Genomic DNA, 21,971 nt, shown 5'->3' on the forward strand with positions numbered 1-21,971 from the left:
CTTAGTTTTGGTAATATCATTTTTATAATAAAGTTAAATATTAGAAATGTTGGTCTTTTCTATGATTTTTCTTTTCTTGTCCAGGATCAAACATCTTTATAAAGCTGTTTTATAATTGAGTTGATTCATAGTTGACTTTGTACTGAGGATTATAAATTGCTATGCAACCATGATCCTGCGATAATATTCTGGCTTCCAGACAGAAATATTTCAGTCAATGCCAACTGATGATCTGTGATGTTCTCTTCATCACAGGAGGCAAACTGATTATATTTGGTTCTCTGAGGCCATTCGTGTTGGCTAACCATACTGTAACAGTAGACACTGATCATCAGCAACAACACAGAGTCAGTACACAGCCTCGGGGAAGTTACCAAACATCCAGTCATCACATTCCTCATCACTCTACATAGATAAGAGAGAACATGACCCACAGATTGAAAAGACAGCTTTTGAACACAGTGTCTGGGGTTTGTTCTCCAGAGGAGCCGCAGTGGCTGTGGTTCAAATAGACAGCTCTCAAGTTAGAGCCATTTCCTGTCAGTATATTGACCAATTTATCACAAATGCTAAACTTGAGTCTCTGTTTTTTGAGCTCCCAATGAATCTGATTTGCAATAATGATTCTGATAAACTATGAATCTGATAATCTAAATCAAAATATAATTATTTTTTAAATTTTTTATTTGTCCAATATAACATTATTTCTAGATACAGGCTTTAAGGAGGAGGTCTGGTATGGACATATCAACAGAGTGATAGTAAGAGGCGCTCTACACCAGCATGAATGTGATTGGATGTTATTGGTCAGCTGGTAGCCAAACCACTGTAGAATAAGCCATCACTGGTGAAGCATGACTGGCTAAATGCTAAATGCTATGCTACTTAAAAAGAAGCACAGTATTGATTCTGTATCCTATGTGAAGTATGGAGGGCGAGAGATATAGTTACAGCTGAGGTTTAAATCTGACATTTAAACAGACATTATATCACAAAACTGGTGAAACCATTTCCTCAAAAGACTTCAGTGTTTCTGCTTTTATTTAAAATTATTATTTCTATCTAACATAGGAGCTGTTTTATATGTAGACAAAAGAAAAGGGAGAAAAAAAACAAGGGGAATAACATAATAAATACATAATAGCCACTCTACTGTTATTAAGCCTCGTGCACTGCGCTCCTTCCTGAGCATTTAGCTAAGAATCATAAAACATGTACAGTAAACACCATTTGTTAAGGATTTATAGCGTCTAACTACATGTCTTCAGGATAATTTTATGTTTTATAGAGATTTCTTTAATCTCTTCCACTCGACAACAGGTCAGAACTCCCATGGGGACTCGTTCCAAATTACAAAGTGACCCATATTGTCTAAAAATATGTACACTTAACTGATTCACAGGCGCAGCATTTCTTCAACAAACTCCCAAATCACTCAAGGTTTTAGGCTAATTCAGTGCAAAACAAACACAATTAATGTAACACTTAAAGGAGCAGGAAGCTGCCGGGAGTAAGTGTTCCCACATTTATGGAACTAAATTAGATCCAAACTGTGTTCGTTCCTTTACAGATCTGAAAGATGCAGCGTAAGTCATGCAGGCTGCATTAATCTTTAATGAGATTAACATGGAGAATGTAGTGGCCTGCACGCCCCCCCTCATCTGTCATCCTCAGTACTATGTTCTGAAACAGAGAGCAGTAGAAGTATGTGGTGTGTGACTTTAGTTGGGCTTTTGACACGAATAGAGAATAAGTAATTCAAAGTCCACCCCCCTGTTTATTAGATTTTTCAGTTTTTTTGTTGTGTTGGTTTTATATTTCCCTGCTGATACAGTTTTATTAAAAAGGTACTTGACGTCTGCTGGCGTGGCATCGCCGGTTGATAGGAGTGAGCGACAATTTTTTGGCTCTTCAAACCAACAACAATACGTGTTTACCTTGCTCACCCAGGGACCCGTCTTCCTATCACACCCTGGATTCAATTCTGTTTGGCTTTTTAGTTTGTTTGTGAACAAAGCAGCTGGGCAGCAGTGGTCCCTCTGACCTCTACTTGTCTTTAGTCCTCCCTCTGGAATGAGCCTTTCTATCCCCGACAGATTCTTTATTCCTCCATGAAAATTGCTCTCAGACACATTTTAGACGTTTACCCAGTTGTGAAAAAAAAGGCATGAAAAACTCAAACTGTGTTGTAGAAGATTAATGAACAGAATTTGTCGTCTTAGACAAACACAGATGTTTGCGCCATATACTTTCTGGTCATTAGCTCGGTTTGAGCACATGAGTTAATTGTTTATATAGTTTGTGCATATCTCTATCAAATGCAAAATGCTGTAAAGCAGCTGTACTGAAATGAGGAGACGGCTGACAAAGATGTCTTACATGTAAGTGGACTGAAAATAAGTTTAGTCAAGGTTGTACAGCTACGGGAAATTAAATTAAAACACTTTACTAGACTAGAAGTTTGTGGACAAGCTCTGCAGTTGAGTCAGTCACGCCCACTCAAACCATTGGATATTTTTTAGCAACTAATATAATGATGGGAATTAAAAGGGAGAAACCAAGCTACCACCTTGACTTTCTTTATATGGATTCTGTATTTCTTCTTTATGTGACACGGCGGAGACAGATGTATTCATCAAGAACCTTTTGAAGCAGTTTGTTTATCAAGATATGAGGCAAAAAAAATACAGTACTTTTGAAAATACTTTCAATCTGTAGCCACAATGTCAAACTATCAATGATAAGTGGCTTAAAGGTCAAACATAATATGCCATTTATTTCATTTACAGGCTCTTCAGAAGCACAGTGTATGTCTCATCTTAGTTTTTATCTTCAAGCCACTAAGTTTACATGGTTTCTGCCGTCGTGCTTTGTTTTGTCTCGCCTGACATGATTGCCGAAGTGGAATAAGTAGTCATGAGGGACAGGAGGAAGGAGCCGTGGTGAAATTATTTGGGACGTTCCCTCTGTAAATGGAGCTGATGATGACTAATTTAGGAAGTGGCTCCCTGTGGTCTACCTGCTGGGGATACTTATCTGAGCTCCCTTTAAACACTCAACACCGTGTATTTTCCATCCTAAATAAATGTTGTCACACGAGGAGTAATTATGAATAATTTATGAGTCCATCTTTCCATAATAACAGATGGCTTTTGTGGAGAGAAAACACTGAGGGCCACCAAAGCCAAACTTTTTCTATGTCGACAAACATTGGCTTTAAAGCGTGAAAACAACGAGTGGTTTCTTTTTCAATATGCCAGAGTATTTACGGTTTTGCTACACCCATAGAAATTGGGTCAAGCAACACGAGGTAATTATCAAATAATATCCAGTTGAGTTGAGATGAGTAACTTTACTGCCATTACGATAAATGTTAGCAATTTGCCTTTGATGTCTGACCTGCCTCCAAATGGGTATTTCCTCAAAGATGGGAGATGCTAGGTGAGAAGTATCATGTTTGCTGAATTCATACATTCATATGCACATTATATAATATGTATGTTCAAATGTGCATATACCTTAAAGAGCAAGACCTAAGAGCGCTAAAACTAACATGCTTTTGATTTTACCATGTTCGCCTTTGTACACCTGTATTTTAGTACAATGCAACATTTGACATTTAACTTACATGTGTCAATTAGCACAAAGCACAGCTGAGGCTGATGGGAATGTTTTGTAGTTACTGTATATGGCCATAAATCTAAGCATTGGAAAAACTGAACCTTTGACCAGATTATGGTCATTATGATATTTCCATGGGGACCTATGAAAGTCAATGCCATTTAATTTTTTTGAAATGATATCCAGCATCTAATAACCAGTAATTGCAGCAAGCTCTTAGTCTGATTTTCTGATGATCTTAGTGCTAAGTACAACTTTCTTAGCAATAGTGTGAAATATGGTATATGCCTATATCCCAAAGTTGAATCAACACACAAATTGCTTTATTATTTTGTTACTATAAAAAAGTTTTTCTTCACTAGTAGTATCACAATATGAGTAAGTTGGCTATTGATGCTACTGATGTTTAGAAACATCACTGTACGTGCATCCCTGCAGAATAACCAGGAATAATCATCTGAAATAAATGTCACACTTATTAAAGCAGGGGGGAAATGGAGCTGGTTAAATAACCCACATTTGGAATGGAGTATCGTAAATGAGCCAATCTGAACGCGTAGGAGATTAGTTTCTTTATTTTTAACATGATATTTCCCATCAGGTTAGGGTGCACGCTCAGGAAAATGTGATTTGTTGTGAGCTCATTATTTTTAATTAGCTCCATCTCCTCAGTCAGTTACAGCCAGTTTTACCGATAACACTGCTGTCTGTCACCACATGTTTGTGCCTGCTGATAGTGCCGATGGCCACTGCCGGCAAACTAAGGGCGGAAATAACAAAAGCTTTAATGAACTGGCCTGGGCTGCATTTCTTTAAGGTCGGAAATCAGTGGCGCAGAAGAATGAATCAGGCGTGTAATTATACAAAGAAGTTATGAAGTGGCCAGAAGAAAAAACAAGAAGTCGCTGTGACTCCATCAAACAAAACCGTCCGTGCTCATTGGTTTGACGCATTCAGTGTTAAACACTTCTAGAGTTTTGTGGCTCCTATGCAACAACAACCGGCATCTCAACTCTTCAGAGGGCTTGTGGACGACTGACCTCATGATGTTTTCTTTGAAGACAATGGGCTGGATCAATAAATAAAGAATGAATCCGACACTGGATCTGAATCTTCCCAGAGATATTAAATCCATTCATATCCCAAGGCCCTGGGAGAATCTCCCTTGTTTACTTCATTGACACCTTTTGAACCACTACGCTGAGCAAAGGCTGTTGCCCGTAGGGACGAGGCAGCGGAGGGGAACCTGAACACAACATCCATCGTGTTACTGCAAATACATTCAAACATTTCCCTGTAATTCACATGTATTAATCATCTATTGTGATTCTCTTACAAGATGCTGGCTTTGCACAGCTTAGTGATATTTGATCTATAATCAATCACTTGAGACAGAGGATTTTTTTTTGTCTAAATGATTTAATGGTATTTTGAATACACGTTTCCACCTTTTTGTCTTGTTTTCAATGTTTCATCAGTGTTCAAACCTTTGCATTAATTGCACTCTTTACAACTTCCTTTCAAATGTTGTGTTAAACAGGTGCACTATTGTTTATGCAGTGACTCATTTATCAAAAATGCCGTTGAGTTCAAATCTCACAACATTCTGAACCTTTAGTTGAGATGATTTGCATTTTTAATAATTTAATAATTTAATTTGTAATGAGATGATTAATCACAGTTGCCAGTGGCCAAATTAATGATTGCCACAGCTTAACAAACCAAAGAAGTCTGTAGAAACAGCAGAGAGTGGCTTTCAGAGTAGAAGATAAACACTAAGTGCCAGGGCTCATCAAATATTTATTTCAGCGGCAGTGTGTTTTGTTTTTGCTTTTTTATTTTTTTTGTGGGCCAAAGCAAAGTATGAAAAATGAACTACCTATTTGTGACAAAAGGTTAAAATGAAATGGAACAAGCCACCCTAGGAGGGAACGACACATAAATTCTTATCTAGTAAGGCCTGTCTGTTCTCTTTTACCAGCGATGCAGAGATTTATGCAAACTGAAACAATGCACAAATGGCTGCTGGCTATACTGCATTTGTCTGCACTGCGTTTGGTGGGTGTATGTGAGACGCTGCACAATTGAATAAACAAAGGAAGAGGGAAAAAAAAAAGTTGTGCAGACCGGTTTGTACGTCATATTGGACTTTCATAAATCAGGAGCACTAAAGTGGAAGATACTTGAGGTTTCTTCCTGCAAATTACACTGGATAACATACTTTAGAAAATAAAGTTGCGCTAACACAACTTCACCAGATCAATCAATTAAGCTCCAACCAATGTGTGTGCATTGTATGAAGGAACACCAAGTGCTAGTATATTTCAATATACTGTATTTATTCTGCTAAAGGAGAAGCGTATCCCCCCCATCAATAAAGTCATGAACAAACTAATAATTAATAGTAATGCAATGAGACCCTTTTTCAATTAATGAGGTCCATTTGCCTGAGAGATAGATATTCAAACATATAAAACAAGAAAGCAATTGCATTTCTGTTTTATGTTACAAATAAGTTCTGTTCACATAAGCTGTAGTTTTCAACTTTTGTTCTTTTCACAACTTAAACTGTGACCCAAATATTCTTGGCAGTTATTAATCAATTCAAAGCTCACATAGTCCATTTTCAATAGTAAAATAAAGATTTAATTTACTGCCAAACTTATTGAGCAGTGTACCTAATTGACAGACAATGGAAAAACACCAGGCTCTGACGAAAGCAATAAGAACACGGGGACAAATTCAGTGAATGTAAACAGACACCAGTGGCTTTTAACTTTTACTTTAATCTTTCAAACAACTTAAATGAATTCCCACAAAGTTCAATGCGACACAGGACACATACAAAGCCAAAGCCTTGATAGATACGACCCTTATTTATCAAACAGCATCGAGGAACGTCTGTTGTCGTCCTGCATCCTGTAAACATGACTGTGGCACTTATGGATCTAAACAGCACAAGTGGTAACGGTGGAGTGGGGGTGGGGTGGAGGGGGGTGGGGGGGTGGGGGGCAGGGAGACACGGAGATGTAACACATTATTTTTAGTATTCGTGAATGAGGCGGTCACTAAGATTGGCTTGTTGGCTTTGTGTGGATTTTTCTCTTTGGAATTCAGCGAAGAGGAAATGTGAGTCTTAGGTCATCCTGTTTTTTAATATGGAATCCTGCCTTTTATGCTTTGTTTGGGAATCTTGTTTCCTATTAAACATAATTTCTAATAAACGTGTTAAAGATTTTAACACAGAGACTTAAAAGCATGATGTGAATGCACCATGGTTAAGTGATAAACCCACTCGGGTAAAGGATTTTGTAGAAACAATTACTCAGCGCTCTGGATTTATTTGGACAAATATATTTGTATTATTTTTTATCAAAATAAAAACCTTTTCTCATTTTTCCTGCAGGATACTTGTTGTAAGAGCAGCAGAGTCTCACAGAATCCAATAATATGATAATAGGTTGACCAACAACCCCATTCAGGTGGTGATTATCTGTGTATCAAAGGCTGTAAACATTCATTATTCTTGCAGTGGTGATCCGTCAGTACCTCAGGGCAGCGTATGCACATCTTAAATGTTTTTTGGGGAAGTCAGCCTACGGCAAAAAAACAGCCTCAAAAGAAAAGGATGTTCGAACACTGAATAAATATTCTTAAGAGAGAGCATTTTGAATAAAAATAATGTTCAGACTTAAGGTCCTGCAAATAATAACTCCACTATTGTATCTTGATGGGCCTTTCGTCAGGGAATGTGATTGCGCCCCCAGTGGTGGATATGGACATTATAACGGCAAGATGTCTGTTGTGATGTGTGGTCTGTATTATTGTGATTAGGGTTGCAAAATTCCGGGAATATTCAAAGTTGGAAACTTTCCATGGGAATTAACGGGAATTAACGGGAATTAACGGGTAATTTATACTAACTGTATTTACCTTGTCATATACAGACATAAATATAAACATTTTGTTTTGTCATAAGCTGATTTGAGCCCTGAGGAAACTTTGGGCACTTGACTATATGCTTCTGCATCTTTGTGGCATTCTTAACATAGGTCTTTGCAAATGTACACAGCCTTTCCTTCTACATTGGCTGGGGTGAAATGTCTCCACACATGAGATAGTGCACGTAGCATTGTTCTGTAGAATAAGATGAGAAAAAAACTTGTAAAAAACACTAATGCAGTAGTTAGCTAAACAATTGGAATCGTCTTTAAAAATATTTTACAATTGATGGATAAATGAATAGAAATAGGCTAGATGAACAGATGAACAATCCTCAATCAGCATGCTAATATATTTTCACCAGTAATATCATCAAAACTTCCCTGACTAGTCCTTGGGCTAATGCAGTAGTGTGGCCTCAATAGCCCTGCTGTAGTGTGCAGGATACTGGGAATTATCTGTGCATGTGATGGAAGAATGCACTGCACATGTGATGGAGAAATGCATCAATTCAACATGCAGCGTGTGCTGCATTCCATACATCTTTAAAATAGAGTTTTGAATGACGTTTTTATTGCTCAGCGTTTAATTTGCGGTAATTTTTTTTTTTCAAAATTCCCAAAATTCCCGAGCTTAACTTCCCATGGAAAGTTTCCGGAAAGTTTCCGGAAATTTACCGGAAATTTTCCGCCCCTTTGCAACCCTAATTGTGATTGATGAAAGAACTGGGTTGAATTAAGAGTTTATATGTGGACATTCTTCAAATGCTGATACCTGATGAGGATGTAAGGTCAAAACACTGTGTGTGTATTTAATAAAGTACTAAGCAGGATTACTTAAAACCTACTGGATAGGTTTCCATAAAACTTGGAAGGATGGGACATGAAGCGTCCGGGCAATGGGGCAAATCCAGATATTTTTCAACAATATGAGTATAACCCTTTTAATTTCACCCATTTTCCAAGGAATAATTCATGGATCCTGAAGGACAAAAGCAGACTGATACTTATGAGTGTGTGCAATTTGGTACGGATCTTAATACAAATCTGAATCAAGCTGATTTAAATGTTTCATAGCAGGGTATCCTTTAATTGGGATAGTCCTTTTTATCAATCTGTTATTCTTCTGCAATGGAGATTATGATTTCTTGGGCCATGGTGGAGGTTTGCCCTCTACAGAGTGCCATTCTAGTTTTGGAAGTATTTATTAAATGTACAGTTTTCAATGTACAGTGGTTTTTTGCTTCTAAGACAGACATGAACAATAATAACTTTACAACATTACTGACAAGCATAGTGGCACGAATGTAAATTCTGCATATACTGCATCAATTGTATTACATACCTCTCGTATATACAGATTCACTTTCTTCATCTATGCAATTCAATTAAACCACCTTCTCGTACCAAGAGAATAGTATATCGTAGATATGGGCTGTCTAATGTATATACTATAGAGAATAACACCAACACTATTAATTATTTACAGTGATGGAGGGTCATTATAGTGCACTAGGTAGCAAACAGGGAGGAATTTCAGACTCTTTAACATTAATTTAAAGGCACACAAAGCGTCCACATCATGAAAAACGCTGCTCGGCTCTGAGAGACGTGTCAGTGGACGTTGGCTGTGTAGCTGAAGCTTGGAGCGGCGCCAAAGTGTTTCTACACGGCTTTTAATGTCTCCGTTTTACTTCCCTCCTCCGAGAACAATAAGTGCATTTGTTGACAGTAACATCTGACACTTTCTGTGCGTCTTGGGCTTTTTCAGTCTCCTGAATCTATTAACAACTGGATTTTATTAAGAACACTAAATTTGTGGGATCTACACCCATGATGTTGCCAGCGAGACACTCTGCTGACTGCAGGGAGTTTAGTCTTGCTTCAGTTACCCTTATGTTGATTGGACTATTTTTAGCCTGGCACAGTGGCTGTCCTGAGCCCAATTACAGTGTAAACAGCAGAGCAGAATGATCAAACTGTTGGAGGAGTTAACAGAATAATACGTGTTAATCTAAATTCAAAGTATTTCACTACATTTTGGACTCATCATTTTCTGAATTAGAATAATCCTGTGCGCAGTAGAAAGAGTGTGTTTAATGACAGCTCTCCCAGAACCAGTGCGGTGAGATAACAATCTGCCGCAGCTCGATGTAATGCAGCCAGGACCAGTGATTACAGCCCAGACATTTTACACCATGCACTTAAGTCAGCACATTACTGATCAATAATCACATTACAGTAATCAGCATAAATTCTGTCCGATACACAATGTTCTGTATTATCAGGATGGTGCGGTTAAGTGAAAGTATGGTGATAGGTTCCTACGTTTTCTCAGCATTCTGATTCTCTTCTTGAGGCTAAAAGGTTATCACATATTTAATACATCTGCAAATTATGGAGCACTGTGTGTGCAGATTGCTGCAACCTAACAAAATGTGAGACAGTGAGGGGTCTGAAAACGTTCTGAATCCTCTACACACATGAGACTGTGGCTATAACAACCAAAGAAAAACGTCAAATCCTGCCGTCATCCCTTTCAAAGTAGAAACACACTGTGCAGCAATGCACCGCTGGCTGCTGGCTGCCCACGCTCGGGACACTGGCTGGAAGTCTCATTCTGCATCAAGCAAGCACGTCAGGCACCATCTGCAGAGCACGCTGGATGTCCTCCACCGTGTCAAAATGCTGACCCTACAGCTTGAGGTTTTATTTCTGGGAAGAGGAGGAAGTCACAGGGAGCCAAATCTCTGTGAGCAGGTGCATTGCAATTACGGAACACCCAATTGCGATTGCGCCACAGTTCAGGTTGTGTTCACCAGATGTCTTCTTTAGATACTTTAGAACAGTCAGTACGAGTCAGTCTGACCACGGGGGACAAATTCAAACCCTGCGATTGTCACGCAACATAAAGAATACTGACACATGACGGTTACAGCTGTACATATTTCCATGTTGTGCTTTTTGCATCCGTGCTCAACAGGAACAGTCTGAGTATTTTGATTGCACCTTTCTCTCTCTCACACACACACACACACACACACACACACACACACAGTCAAAGAGGTCAAAGTCAAAAGTGCTCGATGGAAATAACTCTCAAAAGGCTGTTAATCTTTTAGTGGGAAAAATATTTGCGATTCTTGCAAACAGGGAATGCTGAAAAATAAGCACCCGCGGTACCCGACAGAAAAGCCGATCAGACTTTGAATCTTGGCCCAGGCGTCTGTGTGGAGTTTGCATTGTTCACTTGCAAGTCTCATCATATTGATCTTGGTAACAATGGGTGGAGAGATCTCAATGTGCTCTATGACTCAGCACATTGGTGCTGCAGCTAGTCACAGGGTGAAGCCAGGCTGGAGAGATAGCAATCTGCTTTTACTTGGCAAAAGTAATGCGTCTTAATGACAACACTGAAACTGTTGAGTAGTTGAAAATAAGAAACCACATAAAAACTGTCTGGAAGACAATGGCTTGATCAATCCGTATGCCAAGAGGAGAATTGTTTAATTTATCACTCAGTAAGAATGGAAATCTACACTGTGGGGACTCACTGACCGAAGGCTTCACCTTGGATAATATCCACCTGCAGCTGCCTCTTAATGGAATGGTGAAGACTCCGGTGGGTGTGAGCCATTCGCCTCTCGGGGCCTCAAAAGAGAACAAACATAACTACACTTGCCTCCGTCTGAACATAAAAAGCAGGTGTAAAACTGTTCTGTCAATTACAAGCTACAGTGTCATTATTAGGACTAATTGAACAGTTTCCCTCAAGGAAACTGAAAGGTGAAAGAGTTTGGGGAGTCGAATGTTAAGTTAAGTTACTGCTGCTCTGCAAGTCGAGCTTTCCATTCTAGCACAGTACACCTGCAGTTTACAGTTGCAAAAGCATTTACCATTCAAAAGCTCTTGATTTCACAAATAATGGCTATAATTTTCGCTATAATGGCAACTGCAGAACTTTAATCAGCAGCTAGCAAGTTAGTTAGCTAGTGAATTTTAAACCTAAACTTAGTTTTAAACTTAAACTTAAAGTAAATTAGGCCACAAGTCCCAGGCAAAAGGCGACATTAAGAGTTTAATTGTTTGTGTACTGCACAATGAAGCTGTTTAGCCCTGGTATTATGTTATAGTTGTGAAAATAAAAATGTAATTAAAATGCCATGAGATGCTTTGTTATAGTTCAATGTTTTCTGGACCCAAGTGCAGAAAATCACACAAAAGCAAGAATGTGCAGTGAAGACACTTTTAATTAAAGAAACCTGGCTTCCACACAGACAGATGAAATAAACTGGAGAACAAGCTGCCAGGCAAACAAACTGCACATGTCCAAACTCTGTTAATCCAACAACTAAGGCTGGAAAAAAACAAAGCCCGAAACTGGATGCATGAGTTGAGAACGAGTGAAGGGGAAAACAGACTTAAATACTGAGGGAGACAATGAGACATAGGTGAAGCAAATCATGGTTTTGCAGACAATCACAAAGGCAAGAAAAAACAGATGAAACCACAATGGACGCACAAGAGGAGTAATTTAAAAAAGAACACATATACCACAAACAAATGATGAAATGCCAACTACAGAAAAACATATTTGTGCAGCAATGCAGATATAAGATTTATCCTTTTAAGTTTAAGTTTTTCAATTGAAGAGGCGCTATAAAACTATTTATGTTCAAGCACTCGTGACTCAAGGAAGAAGGTTAAGTGAATACGTTGTTGAACAAAACACAGTCTAAGATGAATCTAATGTTAAAACCCACCTGTTCAAAAAGGCTTGTAACCACTAGTTTCAATATCACCAGCGAGCATTTCTAGGATTATATTCTGTCCGTGGTGTGTTTCATATTTTTGTTTTCCAAAATTTAACACAACATTGAGCACCTTTAGTAAGTTATTACTTGTTATTATAATGATGTATAAGTATGCATATAATCAAACTTTTACCTCATCATACTTTATACTAAGATGAAATATCAACACCACAATAGCAGCTTCCTCAAGTTACTTCATTCAAAACATATTTATTTTTCCATTTTAACAGGTCAAAAATATACAGTAAACATACTGTACTTGCGGGAAGTATTTACGTAATCATTTAACGAGCCCGACCGAAGCTTTTCATTTTCCTTCCCCAGCAAACAGTGCAGATGTATAATATTTCTGTTCAGTTCTAATGAGCATCATTACTCCTGCATTGATGCGGTGCCAAATGAGCTCATTGTATTAAAAAAAAAAAAAGGAACAGTTATTTAAAGCAAGTGATTTGAACATTAAATCTGCATCAAAAATCTGCTTGAAACTCACATCACAGCAATTAAGCATATTTCCAAAGCCCATTAGCAATTATATAGATAGTTCTGGGGTGAGTGGGTACAGATTAAAGTAGTTCTAGAAACTTAAAGGGGGGGGGGGGGGCATACTGTATTGGTATACTCTCTATGAAGTAATTAGGTCACAAAGCACTTGCATCACAGAGAGGAAGCTCCCAGCCTGAGCAGATGGTAACAGATCACTAAAATGGAGCCCCCCCCGAACAACCTACAGGGATCTTCAACGCTCGATCTAGAGTGGGAGTATAGTGAGCCATCTTGAAATCAGCTGCAGTTTTCATATATCAAACCCCTGCCAAGATATCCATCCTCTCTCTGCTGCATACAACACATTCTCCCCTTCGCAACACATCACATCTTTACTTTTCCCCCTCACAATCCCCGTTTCTTTTCATTCTCATGGGGGAAGGATCAGAGGAGGCCCTCAAAGAGGAATTAAATTTCTTGACTCAATGCTAAGAAATGATTGTGTTCTATTAGAGGAAGCAAACTGTTCAGGACTATCGCTCTAGTCCAGTGAGCAAGAAATCTTGCCAACACAAACATGATAAGCTCTGCCTGTCCCGGTTCTTGACAGAATGCTGGAATTGTGTGATTGTTGCAGCCGTGAAAATCCCTCAGGTAAAAAAAAATAAACAAACACTGGGTACCTTCGCTGGAGCCCCGACTTATTTGGCAGATATGGGACGAGACACGTGACTGTGGCCCCACAATACATGACCGCAACTAAATTGTAGAAATTCAAACAAGGGACGAAAATATTTATATGGATATTCGGCCTGTGCAATAAGACCGAAATCAAATCAGAAGTTCACTAAGCGATTACCAACATTACCAAAACATCTATGGATGATAATAATAGATAACAATACTATCAGTCATTTTCATCTTTTACTTTGAGTTAAATCACATCTTTGGCGAGTGAAACATGCTCACAATACTACAAAATACTAACATCTAATATAGCTGTACAGATAGTACATGATTAACATGATTTATTTTTTTATTCTGATTATGATCAATACTTATACATATCAGAACTTCTAATTCACATGGATACTTGTTGCTCGGATTTTCTCGACCATTGTAAATTTGGTATCATGTCTTTTCTGACGTCACAGCTGCCATCATCTCCTTCAATTTTTGTAATTCTTTGCCATCTTTGTCCTCTGCCACACTTATACTTGTGTTATCACCTTGTATTCTATTCTTAAGAACAGAGAGTATTTGCAAAAATAACCAATAAAGAGCGTCTATCACTCTATGCACTCTGAAGAGCTGAGTGAGCTGTAGGTGCAAATTGCTAAAAAGGCAAATTTTCACTCTTCTGCTTGTGTGTTAGAACTTTGGACTGATCTAAAAGCAGACATCATTAACACCTTCCCAACACCTTTGCACAACACTTTAAATTCAGTTTGCTTGATCCCCCATCCACCGAATGACGTCAAAGAAGTGTGAGAAGAAAACTGGCTTCCAAGAAGGAGAAAGAAACAGATGTAAAGAGAGAACAGTTCAACTCAGCGTCAGAGCAGACAAAGTAAGGCAACTTGGGGGATCAGGTGTACATTAGTTGGCTATTACTGCCAAGTGTGAAAACGACAAGTCAGCTGACAGCCACCGGTTTCGCAGGATCCAGACTCAGATCCTGTCAAGGTCTGCGTCTCCGAGAGAATCCCAGAGGAAGACGAGCAGGAAACATGTCTGCCTCCAACACTGATGTCAGTCTGTGCTCACAGTTTCATGAATCAATGCAATTTGCACGAGCAACTGCAGCTCAAAACAAGACAACTAACACAGAGAGGCCGTGTGGACACAGCACAGTGTGACGGGTGGGGACAACTGAAAAGCCGTCAGTCCAGGTTCTGACATGCAGCGTGCACATCGTCCATTTCCACGCACACAGGTTTTCCCTTTTCTGCCTCTTCTCTCCTTTGAGAGGAAATCGAGTTAACAAGGCAGCCTTTGATCAGCATGTTTGTCGCATTTCAAATCACCACCTATAAAGCCGAGCCTGCACCGGAGCACCGTCGACCTCGAACACCGGATATTATTACATCAGGTATATAACAAATTCTGCACTCGCAATCCTCTGTTCTGGCTTCACCGAGCAAAACCCCACAAAGCCGGTGTGAAGTTACGAGTGGTGAGGAGCTGTAGGTCATTGGTACCGACTGAACAGCTGTGCTCCTCACACAGGCTGCGGCGAGGAGCAGGGAGCACAGCAGAGGCAGGATGAGTGCAGGGCTACAGCTGACCACATCAAAAGCCTCCACTGGGAGGTGAGGGAGCAAGGAGAGGATGATATCTCTTCCCCCAGCAGCCTGTCTGCAGGTACTGGAGCAAATATTGGGAAAGTAGGACTGTTGTTAGATAAAGTTTACTTTGATGCAGCGAGATGCAAGTACTGTAAATGGGTTGGTAGGTAACCTGGATTTCCCTGGAAACACACCATTTCTATGTTGAAATGCAGGTTAATAAAAAAAAAACCTAGATGGATAGAAGGTTTCATCTTCTAAGCTGCAACAAATTAATGTTGTTTGAACATAGTGCAGGTTTCAAAAATGTTTTCCGGTGTCATATCCAGTTTATCCCTCCGTCCACACGTCCCTTCATCTCAGTGTGGATTCCTCAAAGACGACAGCATTTGTCAAAATCCCCGAGGGGGAAGCTGAGGTGCCATGACAAACAGTATTTGGAAAGGATGAGTAACATCTCATTCGCCTGTCAGTCATTACGAGAAGGCACAGTACAAGCCCACTATTTTGGTCTTTGAATTTATCATCAGAAAAACATGGTTATTTATTCCATTAGTAATTTATTAAAGTCATTTCTAAAACAAATTACAGCAGTTTATAGATATAGTCACTGGCTATAGCAAATTGTGTTGAGACCATTGACTGTATATAAAGATGGACGACATTAAAGCTGTTGTATAAGTCATAAATCCCACCTACTCCATGTTAATGGATGGGAAACGTCAAATATATTTTTCTCAACGGTGTTTTCTGTCAGTTTTTTTAAGTAGTTCTTATCACACTGCTGTATGTGCTCGTTTTCTGTTAAGTGTGGTTTTAATTAGTTATTTGATGCTATAAAAACAGGGTGAACATGTCTCAAAATGACTCAAATGCTGTCAAACTATATTCAGATTTAAAGCAGCAGCTGCCTCCACTTCTACTGCCTGAATTCATCAACCCTTTGGAATCAGGACAAAAGAAAAAAAACGTGCGTGGGCATAAAAAATGTGTCCATATTTGAAGTAAAACCCCCGAAACACATTATTGAATGTCGTAAAATCTGGTCAGTTAAGTTCCCAACTGTGCAGCACAGAAGCCATAGAGTGGGGAGATCACAGACGCTAACGGCAGCCATAAATCTGAAATAACTTGAGGAAGCAAAAGTTCAGATTAGCAGCTCAGAATTTCATCCCAGAAGCGGCTTCTGAAACACTTGTGTCGGGGAAACAGAGGGATTTAAACCTTCCAGAGGAGCCCGGACACAAGGGCAACCAGAGGGCTGAGAGCTGTACTCGTCAACTTAAGCCGTTTTTTTGTCAACCTCAATGTTTTCAAAGGTTCGGAGTTACTGTGTACTGTTATTTTATTTAATGATTCTTTGAAGATTATGTGTCAGTTTCCATCAGGTCAATACGTTTCTTTCAACCTCTCCCATGAAATTTGATCTTATTGTATTCCTCTTCCATTCAAATCTGAGAAAGACAATACCTTTATATATTATATTTATTGTTTTCTAATTCTACCATAATGGGTAAGTGTGAATACATGAAAACATTAGTGTTGCTTGACTGGTGTGGAAAATACTCCTCAGAAGGTACATCTGTGATCATAGGAACAATTTAAAGCAACAGCCAAATATAGGGGATGAATACCAATGGAGAGCAGTGGAGGGATTTCAGCAGATGTTAGGTGTTGTAATCATGTTTTTGTACATGAAACTGCAACGAACCTTCCCACTTTATATATAATTAACTTTGACAATGCATATCATTTATACATTTCACTGCATGTAACCGCATCTCTCTCTTTCTTCCTCTCCTAGATCCCTCAAGTGAGCTACGCCTCCACGGCTCCAGAACTGAGTGACAACACCCGCTATGACTTCTTCTCCCGGGTGGTGCCCCCGGACACCTACCAGGCCCAGGCCATGGTGGACATCGTCAAGGCCATGCGCTGGAACTACGTCTCCACTGTGGCTTCAGAAGGAAACTACGGAGAAAGCGGCGTCGATGCGTTCATTCAAAAGTCCCGAGAGGATGGTAAGTCTTTCTTCCAACATGTCTTCAGGCATCCGTGTTTGTTCAGACGGATGTGAAAGTGTTTTTCACAATGTGAATCTCATTCTGTGTGCTGAGAAACACACCCAAAGTGTTTCCCTGTGAGTGGACAAGGTTTTGGGTGTCTTGAAGGTAGAGTAAGCTATTATAATCCAATACACTTACCGTCAAATTCAGTGAGTATCTCCTCACGGTCCGCTAGATGTCCCTTCTGTGTGTGTGCTAAAAGAAACAAACAGCCCTGACTCTGTAAAAGGGAAGTAAACAAATTGGCCTGCACCAAGGCAGACAACACTACAGCGGCAGCATGAAGCATAAAAAGAAAGGAAGGGGGGGTCGGGGGAAAGGAAGGGAGACACTGTAAATCTGACACGTGCCAGCAGATAGTGATAATTAAATGATTAACAGGGGAAGCAGCCTCCAGCAGTGTATACCAGCGGCACTACACAAGATAAACACGGTGTCATGAGGGAGAGATGGCAGAAGAACAGCCAAAGAGAAGAGGGTCAGAAGATTAAAATCAAAAGAAAAGCTATGATCAGGCAAAGGAGGAAGAGCCTCTTAATCTGAAGGCAGGAAAACGACTGCAGAGATTGTTGTTTTTGCTTGACGGAGGCAACAACAGTTTTGCAAACAGCTAATGTTTTGTATAGTTTTGTCTCTCTTGCTTAACGGTGCGATAACTAATCCTATCAAGTTAGTAAGAAAACAAGCACTTCAGTACTTACCAACGGACATTTGCAATGCTTACTCGTATGCCAAGAAGTTTTGTGGGTGTTGTGTTAGCTATAATGGCCGGAAAGTAGTGAGTATCCCTGTCTGGAACTAATGTGCTCGCTATGGGAAACTAATTTTGTCTTCTCTGTATATTCGCTTTGCAGCAGCAGCTCTAGTTGCAGTTTGTGGTCTTGTTGTTTGCTCTTTATCATAGTATCTGTCCATCAATCATATGTCACTTGCACAGTGGATTTGGTTGAATGCATAATTGAAAATGATGTGCCAGGTAACGTTGCCTTTGTCGTCGGCTTAGATATAAACCTACTGTCTTCTATTCAGTCGCAGCATTTTTGTAAAATCATTCTAAACAACCAATCCTTCCTAGTTTTTACTCCACCATGTTTGTTTGATGACATTAAATATAACAATGTTTGCTTTGCTTCATCTTGTGAGAGTATCAACCTCCACGCTGTTGAAGAGAGTCCAGATTCTGACATTGTGGCAGGTCCATGAATTTGGGGTGGGGAGCTTCTAGTGGAGCGATGAATGAAGGGTTTGTTAATGTTTGAACTCAACAGCGAAACAATCGTCCTCCTCAAAGTTCTTACTGGAGCTTCAAATATGTATTTTCAGACAGCTTCAAATGAAATGTGACACATACCCTTCACAGTGCATCCAAGAGTAAAAGGTATTTTTTGGGAAAGACCTGTAAATGTTTACAGTTTATGTTTCATAAAACAGAGACTCTTGGTTTTGACTTATACTGAAACCTAAATTCTTCGCCTGAAACCTGACTTTACAGTAAACTTACCTTCCCTCTGGGAAATATCTGCTGCACAGGTGCATTCAGTGGATGCAATGATGGAATTGAATTGGATTTTCATACTGAGAAGAACTGACAGTGTGAAAGGGAGGCTGCAGAGCTAGCCTGGAGCAACATAAGAAGATGGTATCGTACAGTCACTTCGGCACAGGAAGCTGCTGGCACATGCTCACTCTGACCCCTGACCCGTTCTGAAGCAGAATGTAATCACTACCGACATTTTCAGTACTCGCTGTGCCACTGCTTCCCTTTCTCTGCTACCAGCTCTAAGCTGCTGCCCATCATCAGTCATCCTACAGCAGCACCAGCAGCAGATTACTCCTGCAGAGCCCCCCCAGTCAGTCTAGCTCAGCTGCCTATTTGCCTAACAATACATATAAAGGGGATTCAAAACCCAACACGACAGCTCCAGCATGATTTGAGCTTTTGCTCATTTATTTAGAAAATAATCTTTTATTATTTTCCCTACATGTATGAAATGAAGCCTAAACTTGCATGTATAATTCAAATATTTTAATATGAGCCTGTGAAAACCCATCAGTTCAGAATTTCAAATTACCATAAAAAGTCATGTAGAGGTTGTAGAGAAATCAATCCCCTACAAATTGTGGTGTAACTGTTTTAAGGATATAATATGTAACAATTCCTCATTAAATTTTCTAAAAGACTAGAGGTTTATTTATATTTTGTTAAGCTGTGAACAGTTTTTTCCTTCCACTGTCACTTGTAAGTCAACATGATTATTCACTGCCATTTGCTGCATATAATGTGAATTAATCTTCAACACACTATCTCATCTCTAAACATGATGTGCGTCATTACAGGTTGATTTTTCTATCAGCTATGGTGAAGACAGCTTGGTTAAACTAAGTGTGAATCCTTATTTCATTGTGTGTAAACCTCTCTCCATGCGGCATTAGTTTTATACAAAGGTAGTTATCTGTGAAAGGCTGGTAGTTGATGGTTGTTATGTACTGAAGAACAGCAGAGGTTAGTTTAAACAACTCACAAAAAAAGATTTGTATGACATAGGAAACATATTCAAAGGTTGTGTTATGCCTTCAGGGTAGATAAGCAAACTTAGCATTTTTATGATAAATATTTTTGTTTCCTTTTCAAAAGAAAACTCTAAAGGGTATAACGCAGTTTTAAGTCACACAACTACACTGTGGATGTGTTTGTGTCTGCTGTTTTGTTTTGCTCACTTGGAGTCAGGTGGAGAACCCCTGAAGTGAACCCCAACTTATTTTTATCCAAACTCAGCCTTTCATTACGTTGAACCTACACTGAGTTATGAATGCTTCGAGCCCTGCAAACTTCAATTTCCAGCTGCAGAGACTTTATTCCTTCTGAGGGGTTTTACTGCTTCAGTGATATCATGTCACAGCCCAGTGTGCCTCCCGAGGTCACACCTTAATTAGAGAGCTTTTGTTTGGGGAATTCCAACATGCTTGGTACATTATGTAGGTGAGGCTCGTGTATTACTAGTATGGTGGTTTGGGTGGTATCTTGTGCTGTGTTTTGGGGACCTAACTAGTTACACTCTGAAACAAAAGCTAGACAGCTATTTGTTGCAATTAATAATCTAATCTTCTTTAACTACGGTCTGTCAGACGTTATTTGAAATAGTAATGAAATACTAATGATGTGTTGCATCTATCTGAGTTGTAATATCGCCTATTTAGACTATCAATTAGAAAATTGCTGCAGAAAACAAACATTTGCTGAATTTCTGCATCAATACAACCACAAGCACTGTTTTTATTAAAGTGTGATGAAAGGATTAAACATCATTATTAGAAGTGGTAACTAGTAGCAGGGAGGCTAAATAATACAGTATAGTATATTATATACAACATGTAACTGAAAGAGCAAACAAACAAGGCAACCATAAGAGTGATAACCACTGTAGAGCTGATGATCCTAGGTCATTGAGTCCCTTCATAACTTTATACAGTATGTACATCCACATGTACTTTACACCCTCTAATGCGAATTTGTGATGATTGTACAAAATGTATATTTATAGTATTAGCTCTGGTCGAATGCCTCAAAGCTTTGACTGTGACCATTGCAATCCACATCCAAAACCGTATTTAAATGTGTTTATATTATTGTAATTACATATCCATTACCAGACAAATCACAAATAGATCATAAAGTAATCAATCCAAAATGTTTCATTATGCTTCAGTAATATTTATCATTGGTTATTCTTGGACAAGGACATTTAATCTTAAGGACAGTTTTGTGCATCACAGCTCTTATCAAATGCTACCAGCACCAACACTAAGACAGTAAAGTGACAATGTGACCGACCAAAAAGTTTGGAGTAACTTTCAAATTTGGGAAAGTGACACCAAGAAAGTAACTTTGCCGTCTCTGATATTCGTGAGACTTTTTGTCCTTGTGTAAACTAATTCTCTCCGAAGCTTCCATGGGCCTTCACAGTTAAAAGGCTTAGTTTTACACATTCATTAAGTACTTCAACAGTTAATTAAAGAAATGTAGAGTAGAAATGATTAATGCTGTTAGAAAGTTATCTTTTGCTGGTCACATGTAGACGTGCAGTAGTATGGCTATAGAGCATATGTGACTGATGCCTCAAGTCTCATTCCTGACAGGTTTAATGGACATTTCCCAGAGCTAGATTTGAATATCCCAACACAAAGGGTTAAACTTCTGTCCTCGTAGACATTTACTTTTCTAAAATGTCCTTTTTAATACTGGACCTGCTCAGGAAACTCAAGGGGGCACAACAAGGGAAAGACTTTTAGTTTTGACAAAAGATTTGTTTGTTTCTCAGACGTCACTGTCACTTGATTTAACCACCTGACAATAAAAGACAACATCTCAGACGCAAACTGTCAAACACGCGAGCAAAATCACTGCTCAGAGACAAACGTCTTCAACGCTCTTCAATTATGAACAAGAATTCAGACAAAACATCTGTCATGTCGGCTGCTGCTTTCAGTCTGATGTGACTGGTAAACATTTACATGTCACATGCTGAAATACTGTTTTGATTCCAACCTACTGCCCATCAACCAGGCTTTGATTGATTATGTTCTCTGTCAAAGAATCAGAACCACAGGTATTTGGCTGCTAAATGGGATCCACAGTTGTCTGTTCACATAATAAAACGTCTGGATCAGAACTGGACAAATGTTCTATCACATTAAGCAGCCAAAGGCCACGAGCAGCAGTCTCGCCCACCTAATGTCAGAGTGGCCCTGTTCTCA

At 39.2% G+C, this 21,971-nt stretch overlaps 1 protein-coding gene across 2 annotated transcripts in view; it reads left to right on the forward strand.

The window, feature by feature from the left end:
- Nucleotides 1–21,971, forward strand: part of LOC117764409 (metabotropic glutamate receptor 4-like) — a 161,509-nt gene that overhangs the window by 95,369 nt on the left and 44,169 nt on the right. For both annotated transcript variants that reach the window (XM_034590153.1, XM_034590154.1), the window contains exon 3: nt 16,955–17,171. In XM_034590153.1, coding sequence (XP_034446044.1) covers nt 16,955–17,171 — 217 coding nt within the window. The remainder of the gene's footprint in view (nt 1–16,954; nt 17,172–21,971) is intronic.

Source organism: Hippoglossus hippoglossus, chromosome 7 (assembly GCF_009819705.1).
Source record: "Hippoglossus hippoglossus isolate fHipHip1 chromosome 7, fHipHip1.pri, whole genome shotgun sequence".
Classification (NCBI taxonomy): Eukaryota; Metazoa; Chordata; class Actinopteri; order Pleuronectiformes; family Pleuronectidae; genus Hippoglossus; species Hippoglossus hippoglossus.